We start from the raw sequence: 20,819 nt of genomic DNA, 5'->3' as shown, positions 1-20,819 counted from the left end.
CACTTCAACAGATTAAAGTGCACAATACACTGTTCTTGAATTTGTTATTGAATGTTGCGCATTACAATGCAATTAATCGTAGAAAATCCTACTCAAAATTAGAATCAGTCCAACACTAAAAAATATTAACCCTAAAAATGTTTCTGAAAAACACCCAAACTGATCCGCATCACAAAAAGACCAGTTTCTCAATTCATCAAGGATATTGGAAACAAGAAATCATTCCCCAAAGCTTAACCAATCATATTTATTTTGTACATCGACCTGTTTAGTATTTGCAGGAAAACGTGGATGTCAATGAAAAGTGGTTACAAAAATAAAGCACCTTCTTACGTAAAGATGACTGAAAAACTACACCTACAAACGCTGAATGACAAGATAACCAAATAACGTCAACGTCTGTCCCGTTCCTTCATCATTTTACCAATTTATCAAAACACTAATCCTATTTGTTGCTGTGTGTTGGATTCGAGTACTGTACACGGGTACAAACAAAAGTCATTTAAGCTCCAGATTACTTTGAACTTGAGTACTTAAAACTGCAGTGAAAGAAATGGACTAATATAATAAAGACAAATCTGGTAAATAGAAAATCCCAACAAATCAGCATTGCAGTTGCTCAACCTGCGCTCACTGTGACCTTACGTTTCTCTCATCACTTTGACCAGCCTTTCACCCTGTTTAAATAGTTTTTATACGATTACTACGATCTAATATACATTATGTGATCCACTAATAATGTGCCAATGCTCCTCGTAAATGTACTCCGCTGTCAATGGTGTCGTTTTAGTACAGAACAGTACAATTCATGTTAGTGCATCAAAACATTGTCTGACATGCATTCATCAACATGAGCAGTTAGACTGGGATGACTCACACACGTCTATCTTCTAATGTAAACGATAGACGATGCTACTCTAGGGCAGTACTTTGGTGTTAGCATGTTCTGTTAGTGGTTCAAGCCAGAGACATAAATACACAGCCCACTGACAAGGGGAGTTTTTTTTTTCTTTACAAATAGTTTGTCAGTTGGTCTCCTGCTTTACACCATCTTTTAGTCAAAAACATCAAACGAGGAATTCCGCCAAAGAAATCGGGTAATTGCGGCAGTTTATCATATCAAAGAACTGTACAAGATAAGAGAATACACTATGAATAAAAAGAGGAAAAATAATGGATGGAAATTGTCCTCTCAGTTTGTGTTTAGAGGTAAAGTGTTTGAAAAAGGCAGTTGGGGTCTCCTTCAAAAAGTCTCCCTCTTCATTACGCTATTGCCTTTGCCTCAGGTAGAAACGCCTCCCAAAACTTTACGAGCTGGAATATAAATCAGAACCAGAAAAAAAAGACAGTTAGAATGAGTTTCGATCACATGACATTTTCCAATAAAAAAGTAAATATTCTTAGTAAGAGGAATGCTTCAGTAGCCATGAATACAAAGTAAAGTGTACATGATGAATACTTGATAATGTTTACCCGTTGTTGAGACTGCAGCATTGCATCCAAATATTTAACTATCTGGCCCTTGAAGTCCTTGGCTTTTTCTTTCTGAAATGACAAAAGCGTTGACACGTCTCAAACTTTGGAGGATGCAAAAGACAATTAAAGAGATTTCAACTGCTTGCACATAGTAGCACAAAAAGGGAAAATGGTCTCGTGGTCAAATAGTTGTAATTGTGCAATTCATCAGGGTCACTATGTCTCTGAATACAAAGGGAGTGTGACACCTTCAACTTTGGGATCTGGGAATACAAATTCTTTTCATCTTTGTACAAGTCAAAATATAATAGTGTTATTCTAAAAAGCTTCTATCACAATGTGCTCGAGGTCATCCGTCAAGATCTTTCCTCAGTGTGCAGTTCTGTTCAGAGGACCGGTTTACTCAAGTTGTTGTATGTGTGGACGGCCCTTTGTGAAATGTTTTTAGCTTGCTACTGAATTAGTTTCGCATTGAGATTGTTCTGGATACTGTAACTGCTTTTAAGATTTAATGTGACTTTTTGTTTTTACAGTGATCCAAAGACAAAGATGTAACCTTTTATAACAGTTATAAAAACATAAACATACCTCAAATCTGAGAACCTCCTTACGTACGGTCATACCAATCCTGTCGAAATCTCTCTCGTACTGAGTCACCCTCGACTCCCACTGAGCACAAACACGAGAAGGAAAAGGAAAACTATTTTTAAATAAAAGGTCAGAAATACAAAAATCATAAATGTACATTACATATACATACATACGCACACACTAAACAAATATAACACTAGTAAACATTTAAATGTGCTTCATGGTTCGCAGGAAAAGCGGCGTACAGATGAAACTAGTTTAAAATCACAATCAGCTTGTTGCATTTGACATTGAAAACAACGTTAAAGATCTTGACAGCTCATGTGATATTGCAGCATAACGGGACCTCTAAAGGGTCCAGCCACCGTGTCGGTTACCTCGGTGATCTCGTCTTTGGCCTGCTGCAGTTTCTCGGGCTTGTTGGCCCACAGCAGCTTGGCCTCCACCTCTCTCTTCTTCTGCAGTGTGCTCTGAGCCTCCTGCCATCGCTGCCAGGCCCTCACACGCTGGTCAAAGCACCCCTGTGGACATCAGACACTCGATTACTACACTTGAAAAGAGCGCAGGTAGCACACACTGGACTAAAGACACGGCTCATTATAGCTTCACTGCTTCTAAAGAATCTCCATGACTCCTTCCTGCTGTAACTCTAACAGCTTACACGCATAGCACCCAGCAGGCGGATGTAGTCGGCCAGCAGCTCTGCGAAGATGAAGAAGTCACTGGCTGCCTGCTCCTGGTGCAGTTGCTCCATCTTATCCTCCACCTCCGCCAGCTGGGACAGGGCCCGCGACAGGGCCGTGTTGTCCTCGGAGTTTCCCAACATGGCCATGCTTTTGGCAAATACCGCCGTGCTCCCACACAGCTCTGGGGAACAGAATGCGTATTAAGTCTACTTGTTTGGCCGCGCTCTTCGGTTTCCTGAGTCGAGACGATTTGATTTGAAAAGTGAAGGCAGACGCGGCTCACCTTTCCTGTGGCTCACCAGGGAGTCGACCACCACCTGAAGCTTCCTCAACTGCTGCTCCTCGTTCTCCACCTCCTGAAACTTGTCCTCAAACCACTGAGTCGGGCAAAGAGTGAAGTGATCAGGAAATATATAATACACACACCAAAACAACCTCCTACTAATATTGTGCTACTTGGCCGTTTATCATTCATTCTACTTGCATTGTGTGCTGCTTATCTTTCACTAAGCATACAAATAAAATGATACCTATTAGAGTAGAGTTTGAACACGTGCTTCCTCGACTTCAACTACTAAGGTGTTTGGATATTGCATTGGGGTTTAATTATTCTGCTGCTTCCAATGGTACGTCAAAGTTTATCCAACATGTAGGTCAAAGGCCCAACTCCCCTGAAAACACTTGATCTGGATTCCCCTTACAGTGTCTGACTCATTCATCTTGATGGTCATCTTGTTGACAGCATCTGATGCCTTATTGATCATTTTGAGGAAGCCAGCTCCACTCAGTGCTTGTGTGCTCACTGCTCTGGGGAGCTGAAAACAAACAGACAGACACACACCGCGAGTTCAAAAGGAATTCCCAAGGATCTCAAGTCATTATCCAGCTCATTGCTGCTGGATCATCTTTTTATATCCTAAAAACCCCCACCTCGTCTCTCTCCAAGAAGTCACGGACATCAGGATCTTGTAGTAGCGACGGGTGAGACACTACTCTCTGAAGATACCTACAAGAACAAAACAAGATAAAGTGAGTAAATACTAGGGCCCAAATTACATAACACCTACAGACAAAAGCGAGGGCATGTGTAGAAATATAACATAAAACTGCCCAGTGACAATATTAGTTATCATTTCATGAGTAACGTCACTTTATGAAACATGTATGGATCCTTGCCTCTCAAGAGCTGCTCTTCTTCTCTCCACAAACTCTACCGAGGACGGGTCGTCCATTCCCACCTTCACTTTGGTCATTCCTGTTGGTACACATACGTCAGTCAGCTAAAAAGGTTAACGAGGGGGGGTGGGAGACGGAGACAACAACGAGCAGAGCGCATAACGCAAGACCCACCTACAACACTCTTCTCAGGTGGAGGTGGAATGATGCAGCCTTGGAGTGACTGCTTGACCGATAGCTTCTCATAAAGACCCAGGAAGTCACTGTAACGCCTCCTCACAGAGAACGCTTTACTCCTGAACATGGCCAAGGAGGTCTGAAAGCAGATACAGGGACACAGAACACTTCAAACTAAAGACACACCAGGGAAAATGTTGATATATTCGCAGTTTTAGTAGCAATGTTAAGAAAATACACAAGAAGTCAGTGTGAACACATGCTTTTGTACAGACCCGGGTGGAAACTTTGTAAGCGACATATGCAGTCATGCCATCACCTAGTAGGGCAGAAACATTGGAGATACATTTAGGATGATAATTCATTGAAACATCTGAAAATAAAGTGTCAGGGCATTTAAAGTATTGGGTTTGCTAAAAAGAGGCATAACCATAAAAAGGTTCAATCTATACAATGATGAGTTCTAACTCATCAACACCTTCCCAAAACATAACATCTGCAGCAACTCGGGGTTACAGATAGCTGAATTATAGTTTCAACTAATAGCCAGTATAAAAAAAAGAGACTAACCAATTTTCTCAGGATTGGTGACGGCAACGTCAACATCAAAAATATCCTCGTCCTCTTCCTCCTCCAACTGTAATCAAGGAGATGAACACAACCCACAAAAAACATGCGTTAGAATGAACTGCTTTAAAAAGGAACACAGCTCAGCCGTGGTCCGTACCTGCTGCAAGGAGGAGGAGGGCTGCATGGCTGCAGGGCTCTGAGTGACGGAGGAAGATGGAGGAGGGCCGGAGGAGGTGGAGAGTTCCTTCCTGGCAGAGCTGCCGACCTTGTCAGTACTCGGCTCCACCTGTGCTTCTGTGAAAGGAAAACCCATAAATACGTAGGACAGACAATTTATGAATTATAAAAATTAGCATTAGATTTGTGTTCAGTCCATGGTCACTCAAATTATCATTATGAACATAGCAAGAAGAAGAAAATATAGCTATTGTTAATACTCTAATAGTCTTAAATCCTGAGTGCCTTTGTATTGTCTGCACAAACAGATGTTGAAAAGATCACAGCAAGAGAAATCTTTACATTAGTTTGAGTACGGGGTGAAGCTCCAAAAACACTGGATCCGACATTTCCCATAATGCAACTCAAAAATGCATTCAACTGAATCTCAAGATCTTGAATCTCACATAACTTTAAATTTATTTTACATGTCAAAGCTCTACCAATTGAGAGTATGTGGATTAAAAATAGACTGAAAACGTCTCCTAACCAGCAAACAGGTCGCTGTCATCGTCAGAGTGAACTCCGTTGTATTTGGCAGTCGCGCTGCTGGCCTCCTCCTCCTCATCCTCTCTGAACAGATCTGGAGGCTGCTCATTGACATTATCCGGCTGAGAAACTCCTCGACTCACAGCCACGGGGTTACTCTGCAGACAGGACGCACACAGGTTATAGAGGAGAAACACTGGGTCAACAAAAGTGGTGGAATGTAACCAGGTACAGTTACTCCATTACTGTACATTGTATTATACATGTGACGTGCTTGTAGATTGAGTCAAAATCATTATGACTACTACACCCGGGGGAGAAAACTATAACTAAAATAAAAATGTCAAAATTGACATTTTTGTTGGGTAAGAAAAACAGAATAATAAATATATGAATACTTGTTCACTGAGGGGCTCGAAGACAGGAGCGACAGGCAACGTCGGTTAGCGGTTCTCTCGTGGGCGGTGTAACGGTTTAACGACACCGACGGGCAGGGACATTACCGAACTCAGACACCACGGAACCATTGACACGAACTTAGCGTTGGGTTGAAGAGCCGGAATTTGAAATGGGAGCATTTTTAAGCGTAGGGGCAGGCTAATAAAAGGTCGAAATAAACCCTTAACGTGAGCATTTAAGACAAAAAAACCCGGCTCAATTTGTGCTCAAACTTCGGCCAACTATATGAATTACAGCAGTTTTTTTGGGGGGGGGGGGGGGGGGGGTGTTGTTTCGTACACAAAGCCTGACCCGATTCCTCGCCTCCCTCCGTCAGGTAGTGTTAGCTCGGCTGCCATGGATGCAGGTCAGACCTGATAAAGAGGCTCCCGCCTCGATCACTTCGTTCGGAAGTAACCCGCGCCCCCCCCACAATAAAAAAGGCAAACGAGCCGTTAACACACATTATTGACGAAGATGTCCTCGCCCTCGTCACGGTCTCCATCTGCCATGTCACAGACTCCCGGTTCCTCCGTGTCAGGGAAAGGAGGAGGAATTCGATCCGAGCTGGCCGCCATATTCCGTGTTGTGAGAGGCGGTGACGTAGGCGGAAGTTGAAGGCGCGAGGGAAAGGGCTGCAGCGACCCCTGCTGGTGGCCCACCGGCACGACACGCTGACGCCAGAATTTGTACACTTCTAAGAAATATATTTCTCTGGTATTTAAATCTGCACATGCTTGTCCACAAATATAGCTACGAGACTACAATTATATTACTTATAACGAGAGGGAGTTCTTTAAAACTGAATATAAATGGAATTGATGAAAGTTTCACTTTTGGTGGTTCACGTTGTGGTTTTATTTAATTTTTCCATTTACTCTGCTACCATCTTTGTTTTATCTGGTCTGTTTTAACATCAGCTTTAATATTTTTTCTGATAGGAAATCGGACAACACTTGTTTTGTTCGATTTCCTATCTGTAAAGTTTGACTCTCCATGGTTTTGATCAACATTTTCAGATTCTGCAAATCAGAAGAATTTCTGTGCATAGCTCATAGCTCCTCGAATGTGAAAACTGCTATTCTCTGGACTCAAAGCTCTAACAGAACTGCAAGTTTAGAGTATATTTTTTTTAATGTCAGAAGGCAAGAACACAATATTTCAATTAAATCAGCTCAATTAAATTCAATTAAATCAGTTTTTCTTCAACTTACCTGAAGGGACCAAATATCTCTAAATGCAGTCAAAATGGTAGTAATGAGGATGTATGATGTCAAAAACGTAATTGCTTCATCAATATTTTTCAGTGTAATGACGCGTGGCCATCTCGTAATCATTCACCTTTTCATTTCTCAACAAAGAGCCTGCAATAATTTGGTTTTGAAGACAAAAGAGCTACGAATCTGGTAAAAAAAAAAAGTTGCTGCGGTAGAGAGACGTACAAAAAGGAAGTCAACCCTAAAGGCTTTAATTCTTTCACTATGTCGCAAAAAAGCTCTGAAACTACAACCGTACCATAAAATATAAGTACTACTTGAGAAATACTGCTTGGTTAAATTCCACCACAGCTCGTATGTATACCTGACGGGCATTGTGATCATGTTGGATGAAAATAAGACAGACGGACACATTTACTTTGTTAGTATTCATAATAGTTTGTATACACAATGTATAGGAGCACCAATAAAAAAAACATTTTTTTTTTTTTCAAAACTTTTTCTTCAACATTTTTTTAAAAAGCCACAGATTTGTTTTCTACAGAAAGCAGAGAAAGCTCTGTACATGAACAAGCAACAACATAATTCCTCATCATGAGCTGCAAAATAAACAACTCGCTGCTCAAATTCCTTTCTGAAGCAAAAAAAAAAAAAAAGAATAAACCTAAAAAAACAAGACCAGCTGCCTGCTGCTTACCTAGGACACTACGTTACACAAACAGCGTTTGATATTTAAAACACAAGATATGTAAGAAATGTACTTTTCAAAAATTGTGAAAAAGTGCAATACAGGTTCAACTGTTTACAACTCAATAGATTATTTTCGCAAATGGAGTCCGGTTCTTTCCCCCCCCCTTTGTTTTCAATCACGTCTTCTCCAAAACTTGTTCGTTTGTATCCGTAGTTAAAATCTCGTACAGTTATATTGACATTCATGACGATGTACATTGATGAGAAACATGGTATTCACAAAAGTAGAGCAAATTACTATGATTGCAAATGACAAATTTCTTTGGGTAAGAGGGTAATAAAAACGAGCTTCTTGGATGAACTTTTTTTTTTTTTCCTTTTTTAAATCGGATGTGTGTAGAGATTCATGTTTTTTTTTTCTTGATACAAAAACTAGCATGTAAAAAAAAAAAAAAAAAAAAGAAAATCGGGGAGTCCCATTTAAACGGCCATCTTTTGTAAAAGAACCAGGGCATGAACGGAATGGGAAAAAAGGAAAAGGAGACACCCGCCGCTGTGAGAGCGCGTTGCTCCGCGGGACGCACGCCTGAAACCAAATATTGGTTTTTGGAAACGACACAAATATTCGACCAAACTTCTCGTATAAAAGATAACTCGTCTGCTGCAGGCGATTGATCGATTGACTGACTGCCACGCGAGTTATTCTCTGTTCAGGAGGGGTGTGCAGAGGGGGGGGGGGAGTCAGCGCCCTGAGTCCTTTAGGTACCCCCGACCTGTGAGGAGATACTGTCAAGTCCCACAGGACTGCAGAGAAGCATGTTGCCACGTTTCCTGCATACAAACACGTTGGTGAGGCTTTTCGAACTCGAGCTCCCACGACTAACAAAAGACGGAGAAAGACGACTCTTTAAACGTACAAAAGGGGGCCAACACAGTAAACTGTAAAACACATCAGGCTTCTCTCCCCTTTTCTGATATGAAAACTGAGCTGCAGGACTCGCTTGTAGTCCCACTTTCATCCCAAATAATAATAATAACGAAACAAATGGGGAAACATCGAAAGAATGAGGCAGTTAAAAAACACACACACAACATATGTACATGTTTATAAGGATATGTGTGTAAAAAAATAATACAATAATATAGAAAATAATAAAAAGTCATGGCACGTTATAAGACACGAGGGGGTAAAAACGAGGTTTATGAATAATGTAGGCTTGTAAAGGGGAGAGGGGAAGGGGGGGCTGATATCCAATGTTCACTTCACTGAAACGGCCCAATAGATACACAAAATGCACAAAGAAAACACTAATCAAACAAACACTGTGTAGACTTCGCCGCATGAGCACCAACATCAAAACCAGCATACGTTCCAGACTTCCTCCTTTCCACGTCGACGTGGAATCCGCCGCTGGGTTATCGCGAGGGAACGCTCGCCGCGAAGCAGCCCGCCCAGGAGGGAACTCACAATCCTTCGGTGGAAAGCGGCCGACGTTGTAAAAGTTCATTGTCTCTGAGAATGGTTCTTCGTAAAAATGACGAACCGAGTCACTTCTTCTTTCCGTCCTCCTCCTCCTCCTCCTCGTCGTCTTCTTCTTCTCTCCGTCTCCTTCCTGAGACGCGGCGAAGCGGAAAAGAAAGTTCCGGCGTTTTCAGTCTGCAGTTTGTTTTGCTTTTTTTCTTGTTTTTTTGTCCTGCAGGCGGACGCGAGAAGCCATTCAGTGTCCACCGGCCTCCCGAGCTTCATGTTTGGCCGTGTTTGTTTGACCTTAGAGTGTGCGTCTTTCTGTGTGTACGTGCGGATGACAGAGGGAGTGTGTGTGTGTGTGTGTGTGTGCGCGCGAGTGTGTGTGTGTGTTTGTGTGCGCGCTCATGGCGCTGTAGTGATGGCGTTCAGGTCCTTCATGAGGCCCTCGAGGTGGGCCATCTCCTCGGTCAGCTCGTCGGGCTCGTAGCTCTGGGGGAGAGGAACAGGGTTACTGCGAGGGGCGGGGGAGGGGCAGGGAGGGAGGGAGGCAAGCACCTGGAAGGAGGGAGGGAAGGAGGGAGGGAAGGAGAAGAGAGGAAAGGAGAGGAGGAGAGGGTCAGTCAGGGATCTGTAACAGAGGATGGGGGAGTTGTATGGGTGGGGTGAGGCGAGCTGGGTGGGTGGAGGGGGGCGGGGCTTTGGGGGAGGATGGGTCAATGATACTGGAGCGCAGCAAACGGCAAAAACAACAAAAAGCAGACGAAAGCAAAACATTCCAAAGAGAAGCCGGATGTCGACGGCCAATCAGGGGAAAAAAACATTCCAGGCATGAGTTGCGTTAAGATCAGGCGTTAGAAGTTAAATGAGTTGATCAAAAGCCAGCCGGCGAGAAACGGTGAGATTGAAGTTGGACAGAATAATTGAGAGAGAGAGAGAACACACAGAAAATGTGGTTAAAACCAGCGTCCAGTGCAAAGTAACCGAACAATCCAGTGCCCGAAGGAAACACGGACGGATTGCGCGATTGTAACAGACAGGACTTTAATATCAAAACATTCACCACCATCACGACTGCATCGGCGTGGGGGTGGGGGGGGTGGGGGGGGGGGTGTACTCACGCTGTCGACATCTTCCAGCATCTTGCTGGTCTCGGGCACATCGGGGGCGTTGGGCACCGTGACCACCATCGGTGTCCGTGTCCTCCCTAGGGTTCCGATAGAGGCTGTTTTAACAACATGGGGGTGAGTGGGGGCCCCTGAACGTGACAAACGCACAGTCAGTCAGCAAGGGCGGCGGGCGAGAGTGAAATGGAGAATGAAGACGAGAGCCCAGAGTCCCTTTCCCCCCCCGACTGGGCCAGATTCATCCGTAAAAAAAAATGAGTTTTTGTCTCAAAGACCTTTTTCAAACTAGGTTTGATTTGTTTCAATCCAATTTATTTTTAAAGCACGGTTAAAATGAACGCAAAGGTTCCCAAGGTGCTGTACAGTAAAATCAACACAATAAAACACAACAAATAAATAAATAAATGTCCTCCCCAGATAAAATATTTGTGCACAACCTACGTAGTATTAAAAGCCCAAGAAAAAAAAGAAAGTTCCCTAAAGTTTCATCAACAAAGTCGGATGAAAAGTGCAAAACCAACAATGGAATGTGACACTCATGCATCGTCCTGCTGCATAAGTAACCCACCAACACATCAGGTGTGTATCAACCCACAGACAGAACACAGTGTGTGTGTGTGTGTGTGTGTGTCTGCTCACCGGTCTGAGCCAGCAGCGGGGTGCTGGGCAGGGCGGGCGACTCGTACGCCGGGTGGCCGGGGGCGGCGATGGCGGGCACGCCGAAGCTCTTGAGCGGGTGGGCGTGGGCGTGCGGGTGGGCCGAGCGGTGGGGGGGCAGGTTGCCGGAGTAGCTGGCCTCCTCCTCGGTGGTGGTGGAGCCGTGGTAGCTGCCCTCGGGGTCCACCATGATCTCCGAGGGGCAGGAGACCTGGGAGGAGGTGGTGGCTGCTGGGAGGGGCTCCGAGCTGGGGGCATTCCTCACCGACTCTGGAAGAGGGGGAGAGTGTGTGTGTGGGGGGGGGGGCAGATGGGTTTACTACTTTGCAGCAGTGTTTCCTCACTTTTGTTACATGTTTCTTCCACTATTTACAAAAGTTTACAAGCCTCTAGGGCGGAAACAAGACAGTGTTTAAGTAGTAAAAAAATAAAAAAGCCAAATAAATAGTTGCAGCTCCTCAAATGTAAATATATTTGCAAAATGTTGTATTTTTGGAGAAGATTTCAATGAACCAGCTCGGCCTGACAGATTATTTGATGACAAAAATAATCCCTGAAATGCAGTTACAGTATGTTATGATGATTGATAACGTTGTCAATATATCTGTTCCCATCAAACTAGATTTGAGGTTTAATTTCCAGCATCACAGTTACTCATTTATTAATTTAGGATAACCTCTACAGCCACTCTCATTATTTTTAACTCACAAAACAATCAAGCAACCATTAAAACAGCAATCCACATCTTTTGTCAACTGTGAATTAGAGCCTTCAGCTTCAACCCAACAGCAGAATTAAATCATTGGCACGTCTGACTGGTAACGTTTGCTTCGCCCTGAGGCTGAAGCTGAGGTGAGAAGAAGAAGAGCCGATCAGGCGGCAGGGAGCTCAGAGAAAAGTTGTCAGCAGCTCGGGAAAAATCCAACGAGCGGCCGACGAGCCAACGGAGGAACGCGAGCGGCCGCCGCCCGTCCAGCAGGTGGCAGAAGTGTCTCACCTGTGGACTCCACCCTCTCTAGATGGGAGACGGGGGTGGCGCAGGCGTGCGGGCGCGGGTGCCCGCCGCCCTGGTGGTAGAGGTAGCTGCGCGTCGGCGCCGCCAGGCTGCCCATGTGATAATAGTGGTGATGGTTATCGAGGGAATGGATGGGGTGAGCGCTAATCACGGCTGTGAATGGAAATGGACACACAGACACACAGGCTGAAATACTGATGAAGGACGTGCATGTATTGCTGATGAGACACACACATGCATGCAGTTCCCTGTGATAAACACACGCACAACTATTCTCTGTCCTATAACAATGAATATCTAGAATCATGACTTGAATTGGTTCCCATGATCAGACAAACAACAGTACGACGTGCATTTGAAAATGGTTTGCTATAATATTATGCATAACCTCAGGTATCCCTCACACACACATTCGCACAAACACACACTTACGCTGGGGCGGCTGCGCGTCAAAAGGCATCATCATTTTAGGCCTCATCCCTCGTCGGGCTGCTAGTGCCGACATGCTGTCCTCTGACTCGTGGCCTGAAAGGTGCGGTGGAAACCAGCCAATCAGAATCAAGAGGCGCTACTCGGTTTTTCTGTGCGAAAAACCCGTCTTCAGACCTCCGGATCCTTCGTTAGTTTTGTGTCATCGGGTTTTTCTAATTGCCTCATCGTCGTCATGCTCTCAGCCGTGAACTCATTAAACCGAGGGGGATTCACGGCACTGGAAGTCATCCAATCGGCAGCAGGTGCTCGCGGCGTTAAGTGATCAGACGTTATGTATGAAGAGCATGAAATGTTTGTGCGTGAGCAAACACAAATGAAACAAATCCCCCCCAGCAAAAGTCCTCTGACCCGGGGACCCCGACACATTCCCCGCCTCAAAAATAACTGCCCTCTCAGTCAAGCTCCCAACTTAAAAAAATCGACTGACCGCGGTAGGAGTTGCGGCGCTGCTGCAGGTGGGGGTTGCCGTCCAGGCCGGCGTCGGCCGGCGTGATGTCCTGCGAGGTGCGGGGGATGGGCGTCTCGGTCATCACCGGGTTGGGATCCGGCGACTTGTCCATGGGTTTCAGCTCCAGCCGCTCGTGGTGGATCCACAGGTCCGGGGGCTTCAGGTCTTTGGAGTTCCCCTTGTACTTGTGGGAGCCGTTGGACGACTTGGAGGCCGCCCGCTTTCTGCGGGAGAACACGGGAGGCCGAGGTGAGAGACTGACCCTCGTTCGTGGGGGAGGCGGGGTGGGGGAGGTGAGAGTTAGAAGGGTGAGACGAAAAAAAAAAGAAAAAAAGAGGGTCGAGGCCCTTTTACTTTTTCTGGTGGGACGTGGTGCGCCGCGTGCACAGGAAGGCCCCGACCACCACCACGATGATGGTGAAGGCCCCCACGGAGATGATGATGACGATGACCAGGATGTGACTTTCGCCGTTGCCTCCGACCCCTGATTCGCCCCCCCGAGAGGAGAGACACTCGATCAGAACCGATACGTTGGAAAAGAGACAGATTTCAGGCGGCGGGGGTGGGGCAGGGGGTTGTGGGGGGGGGAGAAGGTGCCTCTTACCGACAGCCGTTCCGGGGTCCTGGGGATGCGAGTTGCCTGGAGGCCCCGGTTTGGGTGGAAGATTTGAGGCTGATTCAAAAGGGAAGAAAGATGATTAACTTTCCACGCGCGTTTCCACAATCCGCTGTGCAACGTACAGACGGAACGCGGAATAATCTGAGCGTTTCTAAGAGCACGGACAGACGACAGACCTGCAGAGTCAGCGAGTGAAAGAGAAAGTTTACCTTGGTCATTAGCCATTTTGTCAGAGGACTCGGCTTAACAGGCCAAAGGAGAGCAGGGAGGGAGAGACAATAAAGAGCAAAAACAGGTTAGCCGAAAAGAGCCGCGTGGGAGACGGGAGACAAAGCGAGAGGGAGGGTAGGGGAGAGGGGAGGGAGGCAAAACCAGAGGATCTGGAGGCCAGCGAGAGTGAACTACGGACACAGGCGAGGTGACATTAGGAGCAAAGCGTCTGTGTAAAGATACAAACGTTATCTACACACAGCCAAACATCCTGGATGACAGAAGAATCACTTGCAAAGCCAATAACGTCTTTTCGAGAGGGAGGGAGCCTCGATCGCCCCGTTCTCCACCCAACGTACTCTTTGGGGTGCGGAAGTGGACGGCCTCGGACATGGGCCCCATGCCCTTGGAGTTGCGGGCCTGGATCTTGAAGTAGTAGGTGGTGTCCAGCGTCAGGTCCTGGATCTGGTGGGTCAGGCGGTTGCCCACCACTGGTTCAATTACCCAGTCGTGGACCTCGGCGTTGACGTCTGTGCTGTAGTAGATGATGTAGCCTGCAAACGGGTTCCAAAGAGGGGGGCAGACATGTTAAAAGGGGACGGTTTTACTTCAGTTCCAACGCAAACGTTCTTCCAACAAAGTAGGTGGATTATTTTGAGATTATCTCAGTTCTAGTTTTTCAAATGTTTCTTTTTTTGCGCTTTGAGGGTCACAAGATGAGTGTCACAAAGTCGGGGGGTCGGCAGAGATCTCTACAGCTTATCCCTCCAAAACTCCGAAACTAACTAAATACATAGCAAAATATAGATATATTTGAGGGGATTCAGTGGCTTTAATGCAGAAAAAACAAACACCAACCAAAATGTTTTAGTCTTATTTCTTCAAATTCACGTATCACAGTTTATTAATATAATTCAATGCATAACATCTCTTTGCGGTAAATGATTTTATGACTCCTCTCTGACCTCTTACGCATTAAAAGCCTGACAACTCAAAGTTTAGGGACGGACCATTTGTACTTTAGTGGGGAGCCGTTTAAAGCAGTGAACGGGTCAGAAGTCCGAAACACGCCGGCTTGTTGGAGGAAGCGGGAGGCTGAACCTTAATCCGGATGAATCTGCGAGGCCTCAATGCACGCGAGAGACACGTGCGGACTCACCGGTGATCTTCCCATTGGCTTCAGAGGGAGGCTGCCAGTTGACTATGATGGTGCGAGGCTTGTTCTCTTTGCTCACCACGGTCACGTCTTTCGGGGACGAGCTGGGAGCTGTGGGAGGAGGGGGGAGGGGAGTTAAGATGTTTCAAATTCAACATCATCACACATTGTGAGTACGCTGTGTGTGTTTTTGCTTGTGTAGACCGGTCACGCATTTGTTGTTCGTGCATGAGCCTCCTTTGCATCTCCATGTTGACCCGAGGTTCATTACGTGTGTGTTTATGACTTTGTAGATAACAATCCACTGGTACACTTGTGAAACAAACCCCCGGCTGGGTAGAAATAATAAAAGAAAAATTGTTCTTCTCGTCTTGTAAAAAGAAAATGTCCGCTTCAAGAAAATAAGCTTTCGTTTTTATTGCGAGACCACTTTAAGTTCAACAGTTACAACTTGCACTGAGGTTTGTGCTCGGAGACTTTGGGATCTGCATTAATTTGCAGTCTAAACAAACACTCCGGGATTACAGAGTGCATTTAAATACAGGCGGATTTAAAAAAGCACTCAGTCATTTAAACACCAATACACTCAATTTATGTAGTTTAGCAGAGAGAGACTAAACATTCACCGCCGTCCCTCGGAGGTCACGTGAAGTTCAACAGTAATAAAGCAATAAATGAGGAGAAGAACAAGGAACCAAGTGTATTTTGTATCATGAGCTTGAATAAACGAGTCAGGTCTTGTTTTGCCCCTCAGGCTGAGACGCTCTGCAAATCAAGAGAAACATGTAAACGAGTCATTTGCTTTAACTCAGAAAAGGGTCGTTGCATTCTTATCATTATTACTGATTCCTGATTCGGCCATTTGCACATTCTGTGTGGGTTAGTTTCGCTCTCGATGATGAACAACGGAGCGGCGTTCAAATTATTATCCTTCAATCACCAAGTTTGCCGCAGGGTTTCTTTCAGCTTCACTTGCAGTTAGTGCGAGATCTATTGATAAATACCTTTGACTTTATATAGGTTACGTAATAAAGTGCAGTGACAGCTTGACTTTCCAAAGGTGTGTCCTCTCCTTCCATTTGGGCTGCAAAAAGTAAAAAGACAGGGGCCCGCAACACTGGACATCTGGCTTCACGTCTTTATGTGACGATGTCTACGTTGTGTGTTTCTGCATCTCGTTTATGTCCATGTTTAAGTGTGCGGCTGTGTGTGTGTGTGTGTGTGTGTGTGTGTGTGTGTGTGTGCATTTGCGCCTACTGGTTTCAAAGGTGGTGCCCTGTGCAGTCATGCTCCACGTGCTGGAGCGCCGCCCTTTGGTGACCATGACGGAGAACTCGTAGAGCGTGTTGGGCTTCAGGCCGGTCACCATGTGGCTCAGGCTGGTGGCGTTGGCCGTCTGGGGAGAAACAGGCGAGAACACATCCCGTAAACACGACGTTCGCCTTGTTTTATTTGTGGGGGCGGATTTAATCCAGACAACTATGATGAGTTGATGAGAGTTCAAAGGAATCCAAGTATTGTATTATATATTCATTATTTTTAAATGTATAACTGTGATACATTTTGTCTAAAAGGACTAATTGACCGCTCATTAACACGAGCAGACCCTGAAGGCATCGGGATGAGGTTGTGGCCTCGGAGGAGCTGCGGTCTCAGTTTGAGCTCAGGTCCAGTTGCCCCGCCGCCCAACAACGATTATTTTCCCTTAAGCCTCGTAAGGCGGCAACTCCTGGGAAACAACCTGGCAGGCGTCGTAAACTCAGAATCAATTTTTCTTATTTTTTCTATTTGATATAAAACATTTAAAAACTACAACAAAAAAAAGTAACAGCAGGTTGTTACAGAGGAGGCCTGGTAACGGGCCTCGGTGTAACGGTGCGAGCTGCGGGGGGAGAGGGAGGAATAAGGGGAGGGGGTGGGAGGGGGTGGAGGCTGTCAAACAGAGGGCAGTGGGACAGGAAGAGCGCAAACACTCGGCTCTTAAGAACCACGTCCCGTCAATAATGCACGAGCTCGTCTGGCTGGACTCGCTCCGAGAGAGCAGAGAGGGAGGACGTGATGAACAGCGGCATTATGTCTGTGTGGGGAGAAGATAACCAACGTACGGAGGACGGAAATCCACAGCGAAGAATCCACTGATGGAAAAAGAGCTGACAGACTTGTTAACGTATTGAAGTTGGTTAATGGGACAGAAACATAATGAGCCTGTGGAACTCTTTAATTACTGCCACAGCGAGAGAATCAAAACCAATTCAAGCATCGAGCGGCAACACTTGACTGCTGAGTATCTGTGTGCGAGTCTGACTGCGCGTGTGTGTGTGTGTGTGTGTGTCTTGGAGAATGCAGATCTACAGACTCATTTTTCTGGTTCTTAGTTCATCTTGTCCTTGTTGAATCATTTATTAGCAAACGTGGGCCTTTAATCGGGGCTCTGCGCGGTCATTGGTTTGCATACATGCATGCGGCCATGAACACACACACACACACACACACACGGATATTCTGGCTATATTTAACTACTCAAAGAGTAAGCAGCATAAAATCTCTTGTGTTGGATTCACATGAAAGTATTTTTACTGCATGTGCTGCCAAATTTACCAGGAGAGAAACCTTAAGCAACATAACTTAAATGAATAAAAAAAATAGTCCTTAGTATGTATATTATAGTATATGAAAAAGAAGCTATAACGACGTAGTCCATAACGAGAGTTTAATTAAACCACAATATCTACAGAAAACATGTCAGAGAACCTTCAACCTTTAAGCCCGTATTATCATGATTGGCAACTGTTCGTATTTTGTAAATATCTGAATTTGATTTGATTAAGTTCTGTTGCATTGATCCTGTGAGTCGAAGTTACTTCTCTCTACAGTGCGTCAAAAGAAGAAAGAAAAGAGATTCTGAATGAAACACCAGCTTCATGCGGCACATCGGGAGCTGCCTTGGGAATACTTTCTTAAATATCAACACTTTTTATTTCTTTTTTTACCTTTTTTTTTTAGAGCTCAGCACATCTGAAAACCTCTGTGGTAAGTGCGGGCGGCGTGAAGGGAAGCACAGAGCCCCACAGCACTAAAACGACTCAATGATAACTGAGTGAAGCAGGTTCTGGCTCAAAAGCACAGAGCTAATCCAATAGAAAAACCGGGGCGTCTTTATAAATAAACAAACAGTCAGAATTTCAGATGCCGACGGGAAACCAGGAGACTCTCTCACCTTGACTTTGGTGTTGGCGGGGATGTTGGTCTTCCAGCGCACCGTGTAGAAGCGGTTATCGGTGATCTTTTGGTTCTTGGGCAGCGAGTTGTCGGCCCAGGTCACCTTGATGGTGTCGTGCGTCAGCACGGAGGCCTGAACGCCCACGGGCGGCATCATGGGGGAGGGGTCTGGTACTGGGGTGTATGGAGCATGGGAGAGTTCGTACGGGTCAACATCGAGGTCTGCGGGCATGCACGCACGCAAAATTAAAATGACCAAAGAATTAAAACATGAGGAGAAGCGTGGCGGTTTAGGACGGGGGATTTGAAACAGGATGCAGGGCGGGAGGAAAAGAACAGGAGAGAATACGGTTAATGAGTTAAAATGGGAGGGAGGAGGGGGGAAAAAAAAGGTGAATGCGAAGACGATGGGATTGGGAGGGGTGAAGAGAAAGAGAGAAGATTCTATTAGAAAAACAGAAACAGACCTCTACAACAAGACAAAGCTACAGGCTCGGCTATAGAAGTGTGCATTATGTGCCGTTCTATCAATAGCTACTGCAGCACTATGCAAGACAGAGGCGCACTATTCATGAGAAAAGATTACAGTGAATGGAAAAGCTAGGCTGAAAGCATACCCACAATCCTACAGCCGACTCCTTTCAGAGGGGCAAAATACTGAAACGCGCTTGTTTTACGTCACGGAGCCTTTCGCAAACACTTCCATGCAAAGTGGATAAAGAAAAGGCCGCTGAATGCGCAGGAACGTTTCACGATATGCAAAGTAGCGGCAAAACGCTGCCGTTTGTCCTTGAAAAAAAACAATACCGGGGCTTGAAGTAAGAGGAGAGGACGGTCAGGAAGAAATGGCGGCTCTGGTGTGTGTGTGTGTGTGTGTGTGTGTGTGTGTGTGACACTTTGATAACATATCCAGCCGAGCGCTCTCTCAACCAAAGTTCATAAAGTTTTCTCCCCCCCCCCCGACAGTTTTTTTTCTATTAAATTTTTTCTCTTCTCCAAAAGTAAAAGTGCTATGTAGGTCAGCTCGTCTTTTTTATTCAGACTTGAACAAACTGGCAGGAAGGGAAACGCGCCCCGCAGGACCCGGCAGCAGGCGACGGTGGTGGGCTTTGGTTCTGCTTGGAGAAGAAACGTTGGGATCTGACGAAGGGTTGCCAAGAGCACCACGGGGGGTCTCCGTGTGTGTGTGTGTGTGTGTGTGTGTGAGTCGGGGGGGGGTGGAGAAGAGAGAGCTTCATAGAGAGAAGTGTACAGCATGACAGCGTTAACCCCCCCAACTCCCCCCCCATCCATCGAAGTGCGTTGACACGATTCATGTCAGCCAGCATCCCGCCCCTCTCTCTCTCTCGGCGGAGACAAAGCGGGGCGATCAAGGCGGAGCGAGGGGGCGGGAGGCTGGATGGTAGAGGAGGCGGGCGCAGACCACATTCTGGGACACCCCAGGGTGCCCGGGGCTGGCTGCCTTCTGACACCGGCACACAAACCCGTGTGAACTCAGCGAGCGGGCCGCCGAACCGGCTCCGTTTCCACACTTTAAAGTCACATGTCAAACACTCGACTTCTACTTCTAATTGACTCAAGCGACTCGTGGATCTCAGGCGGAAAGAAGTTTTCGTGCTGAATTGGGTCATTGGATCGTGATCGGCGTCGAGTCTAAAACTGAATGAAACGCGGCGTAAATATAAGTGGATGAGCACCAAACGCAGTAATATGTAATATTCCTGTCGTGTGATTTCTGTTCCATCAACATATGCGGCTCCTGACAACCCGCTAATCTAAAGGCGAAATACGAGGGTATTTAAATGAAAAAAAAAAGTGTGCCGGGAGCCGTGAAGGACAGAGCTCAACGTTCCGCCAGATAATGATCTCAGGTCACAAAGAGGGCAAATTTTACGAGATTCAAAGAACCGATTCGGTAAAAAGATCCGAACTCCCCATCACTACGAGCCATTTTTCTAGGCTCGCGTCGAAAGCGACGCGAGCCTCCCGCGGCGCACCAGGCTGCGATTGGTCCGCTAACTACGTCCTTTACGGAGTCTCACGTTTCCGCTTTCACAGCACGATACCGCCATTATCGAAACGAAGAATGTTTGCGAGAGAACGGAGCAGATTTAAGAACTTTTGTCGGAAGAAATGCGTAAATATGAGCGCTTATACAAGCCGTCATTGGCGGGTTGTAGAAGCGGGTTGGATTCACGGAGGGAGATCGCCGCAAACGCCGGTTTGCCGGTCGAGAGGTGCACAAAGTTGTGGAGGAAAATACGGGACAAATGTGCCCGCGATGAAAAGCAGCAGTAGCGATGCACGGGGCAATAAAGTCTGTGATAAATAAACAAACAAATAAATAAATAGACGTGACTCTCTGGGTCGTCTTCAACAAAAACACGTCACTCCGCCTGTTGTTCTGGCGGTGAATCGCTCTGCAACACACGCATGAACCACGATTTGAAACGAGTGCGTCGACGCAACGACGCAGACGCAAACGCAGAAGCACGCGCCGGCCTTAAGAATGTAAAAAAAAAAAAAAAAAAGGGAAATCGTGTTTTCCGGGTGACCGAGGAGACGCGTCGCCGTTCGTACCGGACTGCGGACGGGTGTTGGCGCTCTCGTACACGGGAATCCCCTCGCCCATGTTGTTGTAGGCCTTCAGGGTGATGACGTAGTGGGAGCTGGGGTCTGAGAGAG

The 20,819-nt window shown here is 46.1% G+C and overlaps 2 protein-coding genes across 40 annotated transcripts in view; both read right to left on the bottom strand.

The window, feature by feature from the left end:
- Positions 1–233: 233 nt before the first annotated feature.
- snx1b (sorting nexin 1b) lies at positions 234–7,456 on the bottom strand. The gene is made up of 15 exons (XM_040201029.2): positions 6,284–7,456; positions 5,383–5,539; positions 4,834–4,970; positions 4,677–4,743; positions 4,382–4,425; positions 4,104–4,245; positions 3,930–4,008; positions 3,684–3,759; positions 3,455–3,568; positions 3,037–3,130; positions 2,729–2,934; positions 2,445–2,588; positions 2,065–2,145; positions 1,474–1,545; positions 234–1,314 (listed from the first exon to the last, which is right to left on the bottom strand). Exons 1-15 carry the CDS (start codon positions 6,395–6,397, stop codon positions 1,264–1,266), a joined length of 1,578 nt encoding a protein of 525 aa, XP_040056963.2. The 5' UTR covers positions 6,398–7,456; the 3' UTR covers positions 234–1,263.
- neo1a (neogenin 1a) overlaps positions 7,450–20,819 on the bottom strand; it is a 110,898-nt gene continuing 97,528 nt past the window's right edge. For 4 of the 39 annotated variants that reach the window (XM_078085694.1, XM_078085703.1, XM_078085696.1 and 1 more), the window contains exons 17-30: positions 20,715–20,810; positions 18,133–18,356; positions 16,173–16,311; positions 14,919–15,026; positions 14,119–14,313; positions 13,759–13,791; positions 13,535–13,603; positions 13,285–13,414; positions 12,910–13,154; positions 12,423–12,515; positions 11,973–12,143; positions 10,958–11,245; positions 10,313–10,449; positions 7,450–9,749 (exon numbers count right to left, since the gene is read on the bottom strand). In XM_078085694.1, the coding sequence (XP_077941820.1) occupies positions 9,597–9,749; positions 10,313–10,449; positions 10,958–11,245; positions 11,973–12,143; positions 12,423–12,515; positions 12,910–13,154; positions 13,285–13,414; positions 13,535–13,603; positions 13,759–13,791; positions 14,119–14,313; positions 14,919–15,026; positions 16,173–16,311; positions 18,133–18,356; positions 20,715–20,810 (2,081 nt within the window). In that variant the 3' untranslated portion in view covers positions 7,450–9,596. Of the gene's footprint in view, positions 9,917–10,312; positions 10,450–10,957; positions 11,246–11,972; positions 12,144–12,422; positions 12,516–12,909; positions 13,155–13,284; positions 13,415–13,534; positions 13,604–13,758; positions 13,792–14,118; positions 14,314–14,918; positions 15,027–16,172; positions 16,312–18,132; positions 18,357–20,714; positions 20,811–20,819 lie in introns of all 39 variants that reach the window. The other 35 variants (XM_078085699.1, XM_078085707.1, XM_078085704.1 and 32 more) reach the window with 33 other exon arrangements.

The sequence above is a fragment of the Gasterosteus aculeatus genome, chromosome 12 (genome assembly GCF_964276395.1).
Source record: "Gasterosteus aculeatus chromosome 12, fGasAcu3.hap1.1, whole genome shotgun sequence".
In the NCBI taxonomy this organism is placed as follows: domain Eukaryota; kingdom Metazoa; phylum Chordata; class Actinopteri; order Perciformes; family Gasterosteidae; genus Gasterosteus; species Gasterosteus aculeatus.
The sequence above is the reverse complement of the archived record's forward strand: the minus strand, read 5'-3'. Positions and strand labels throughout refer to the sequence as shown.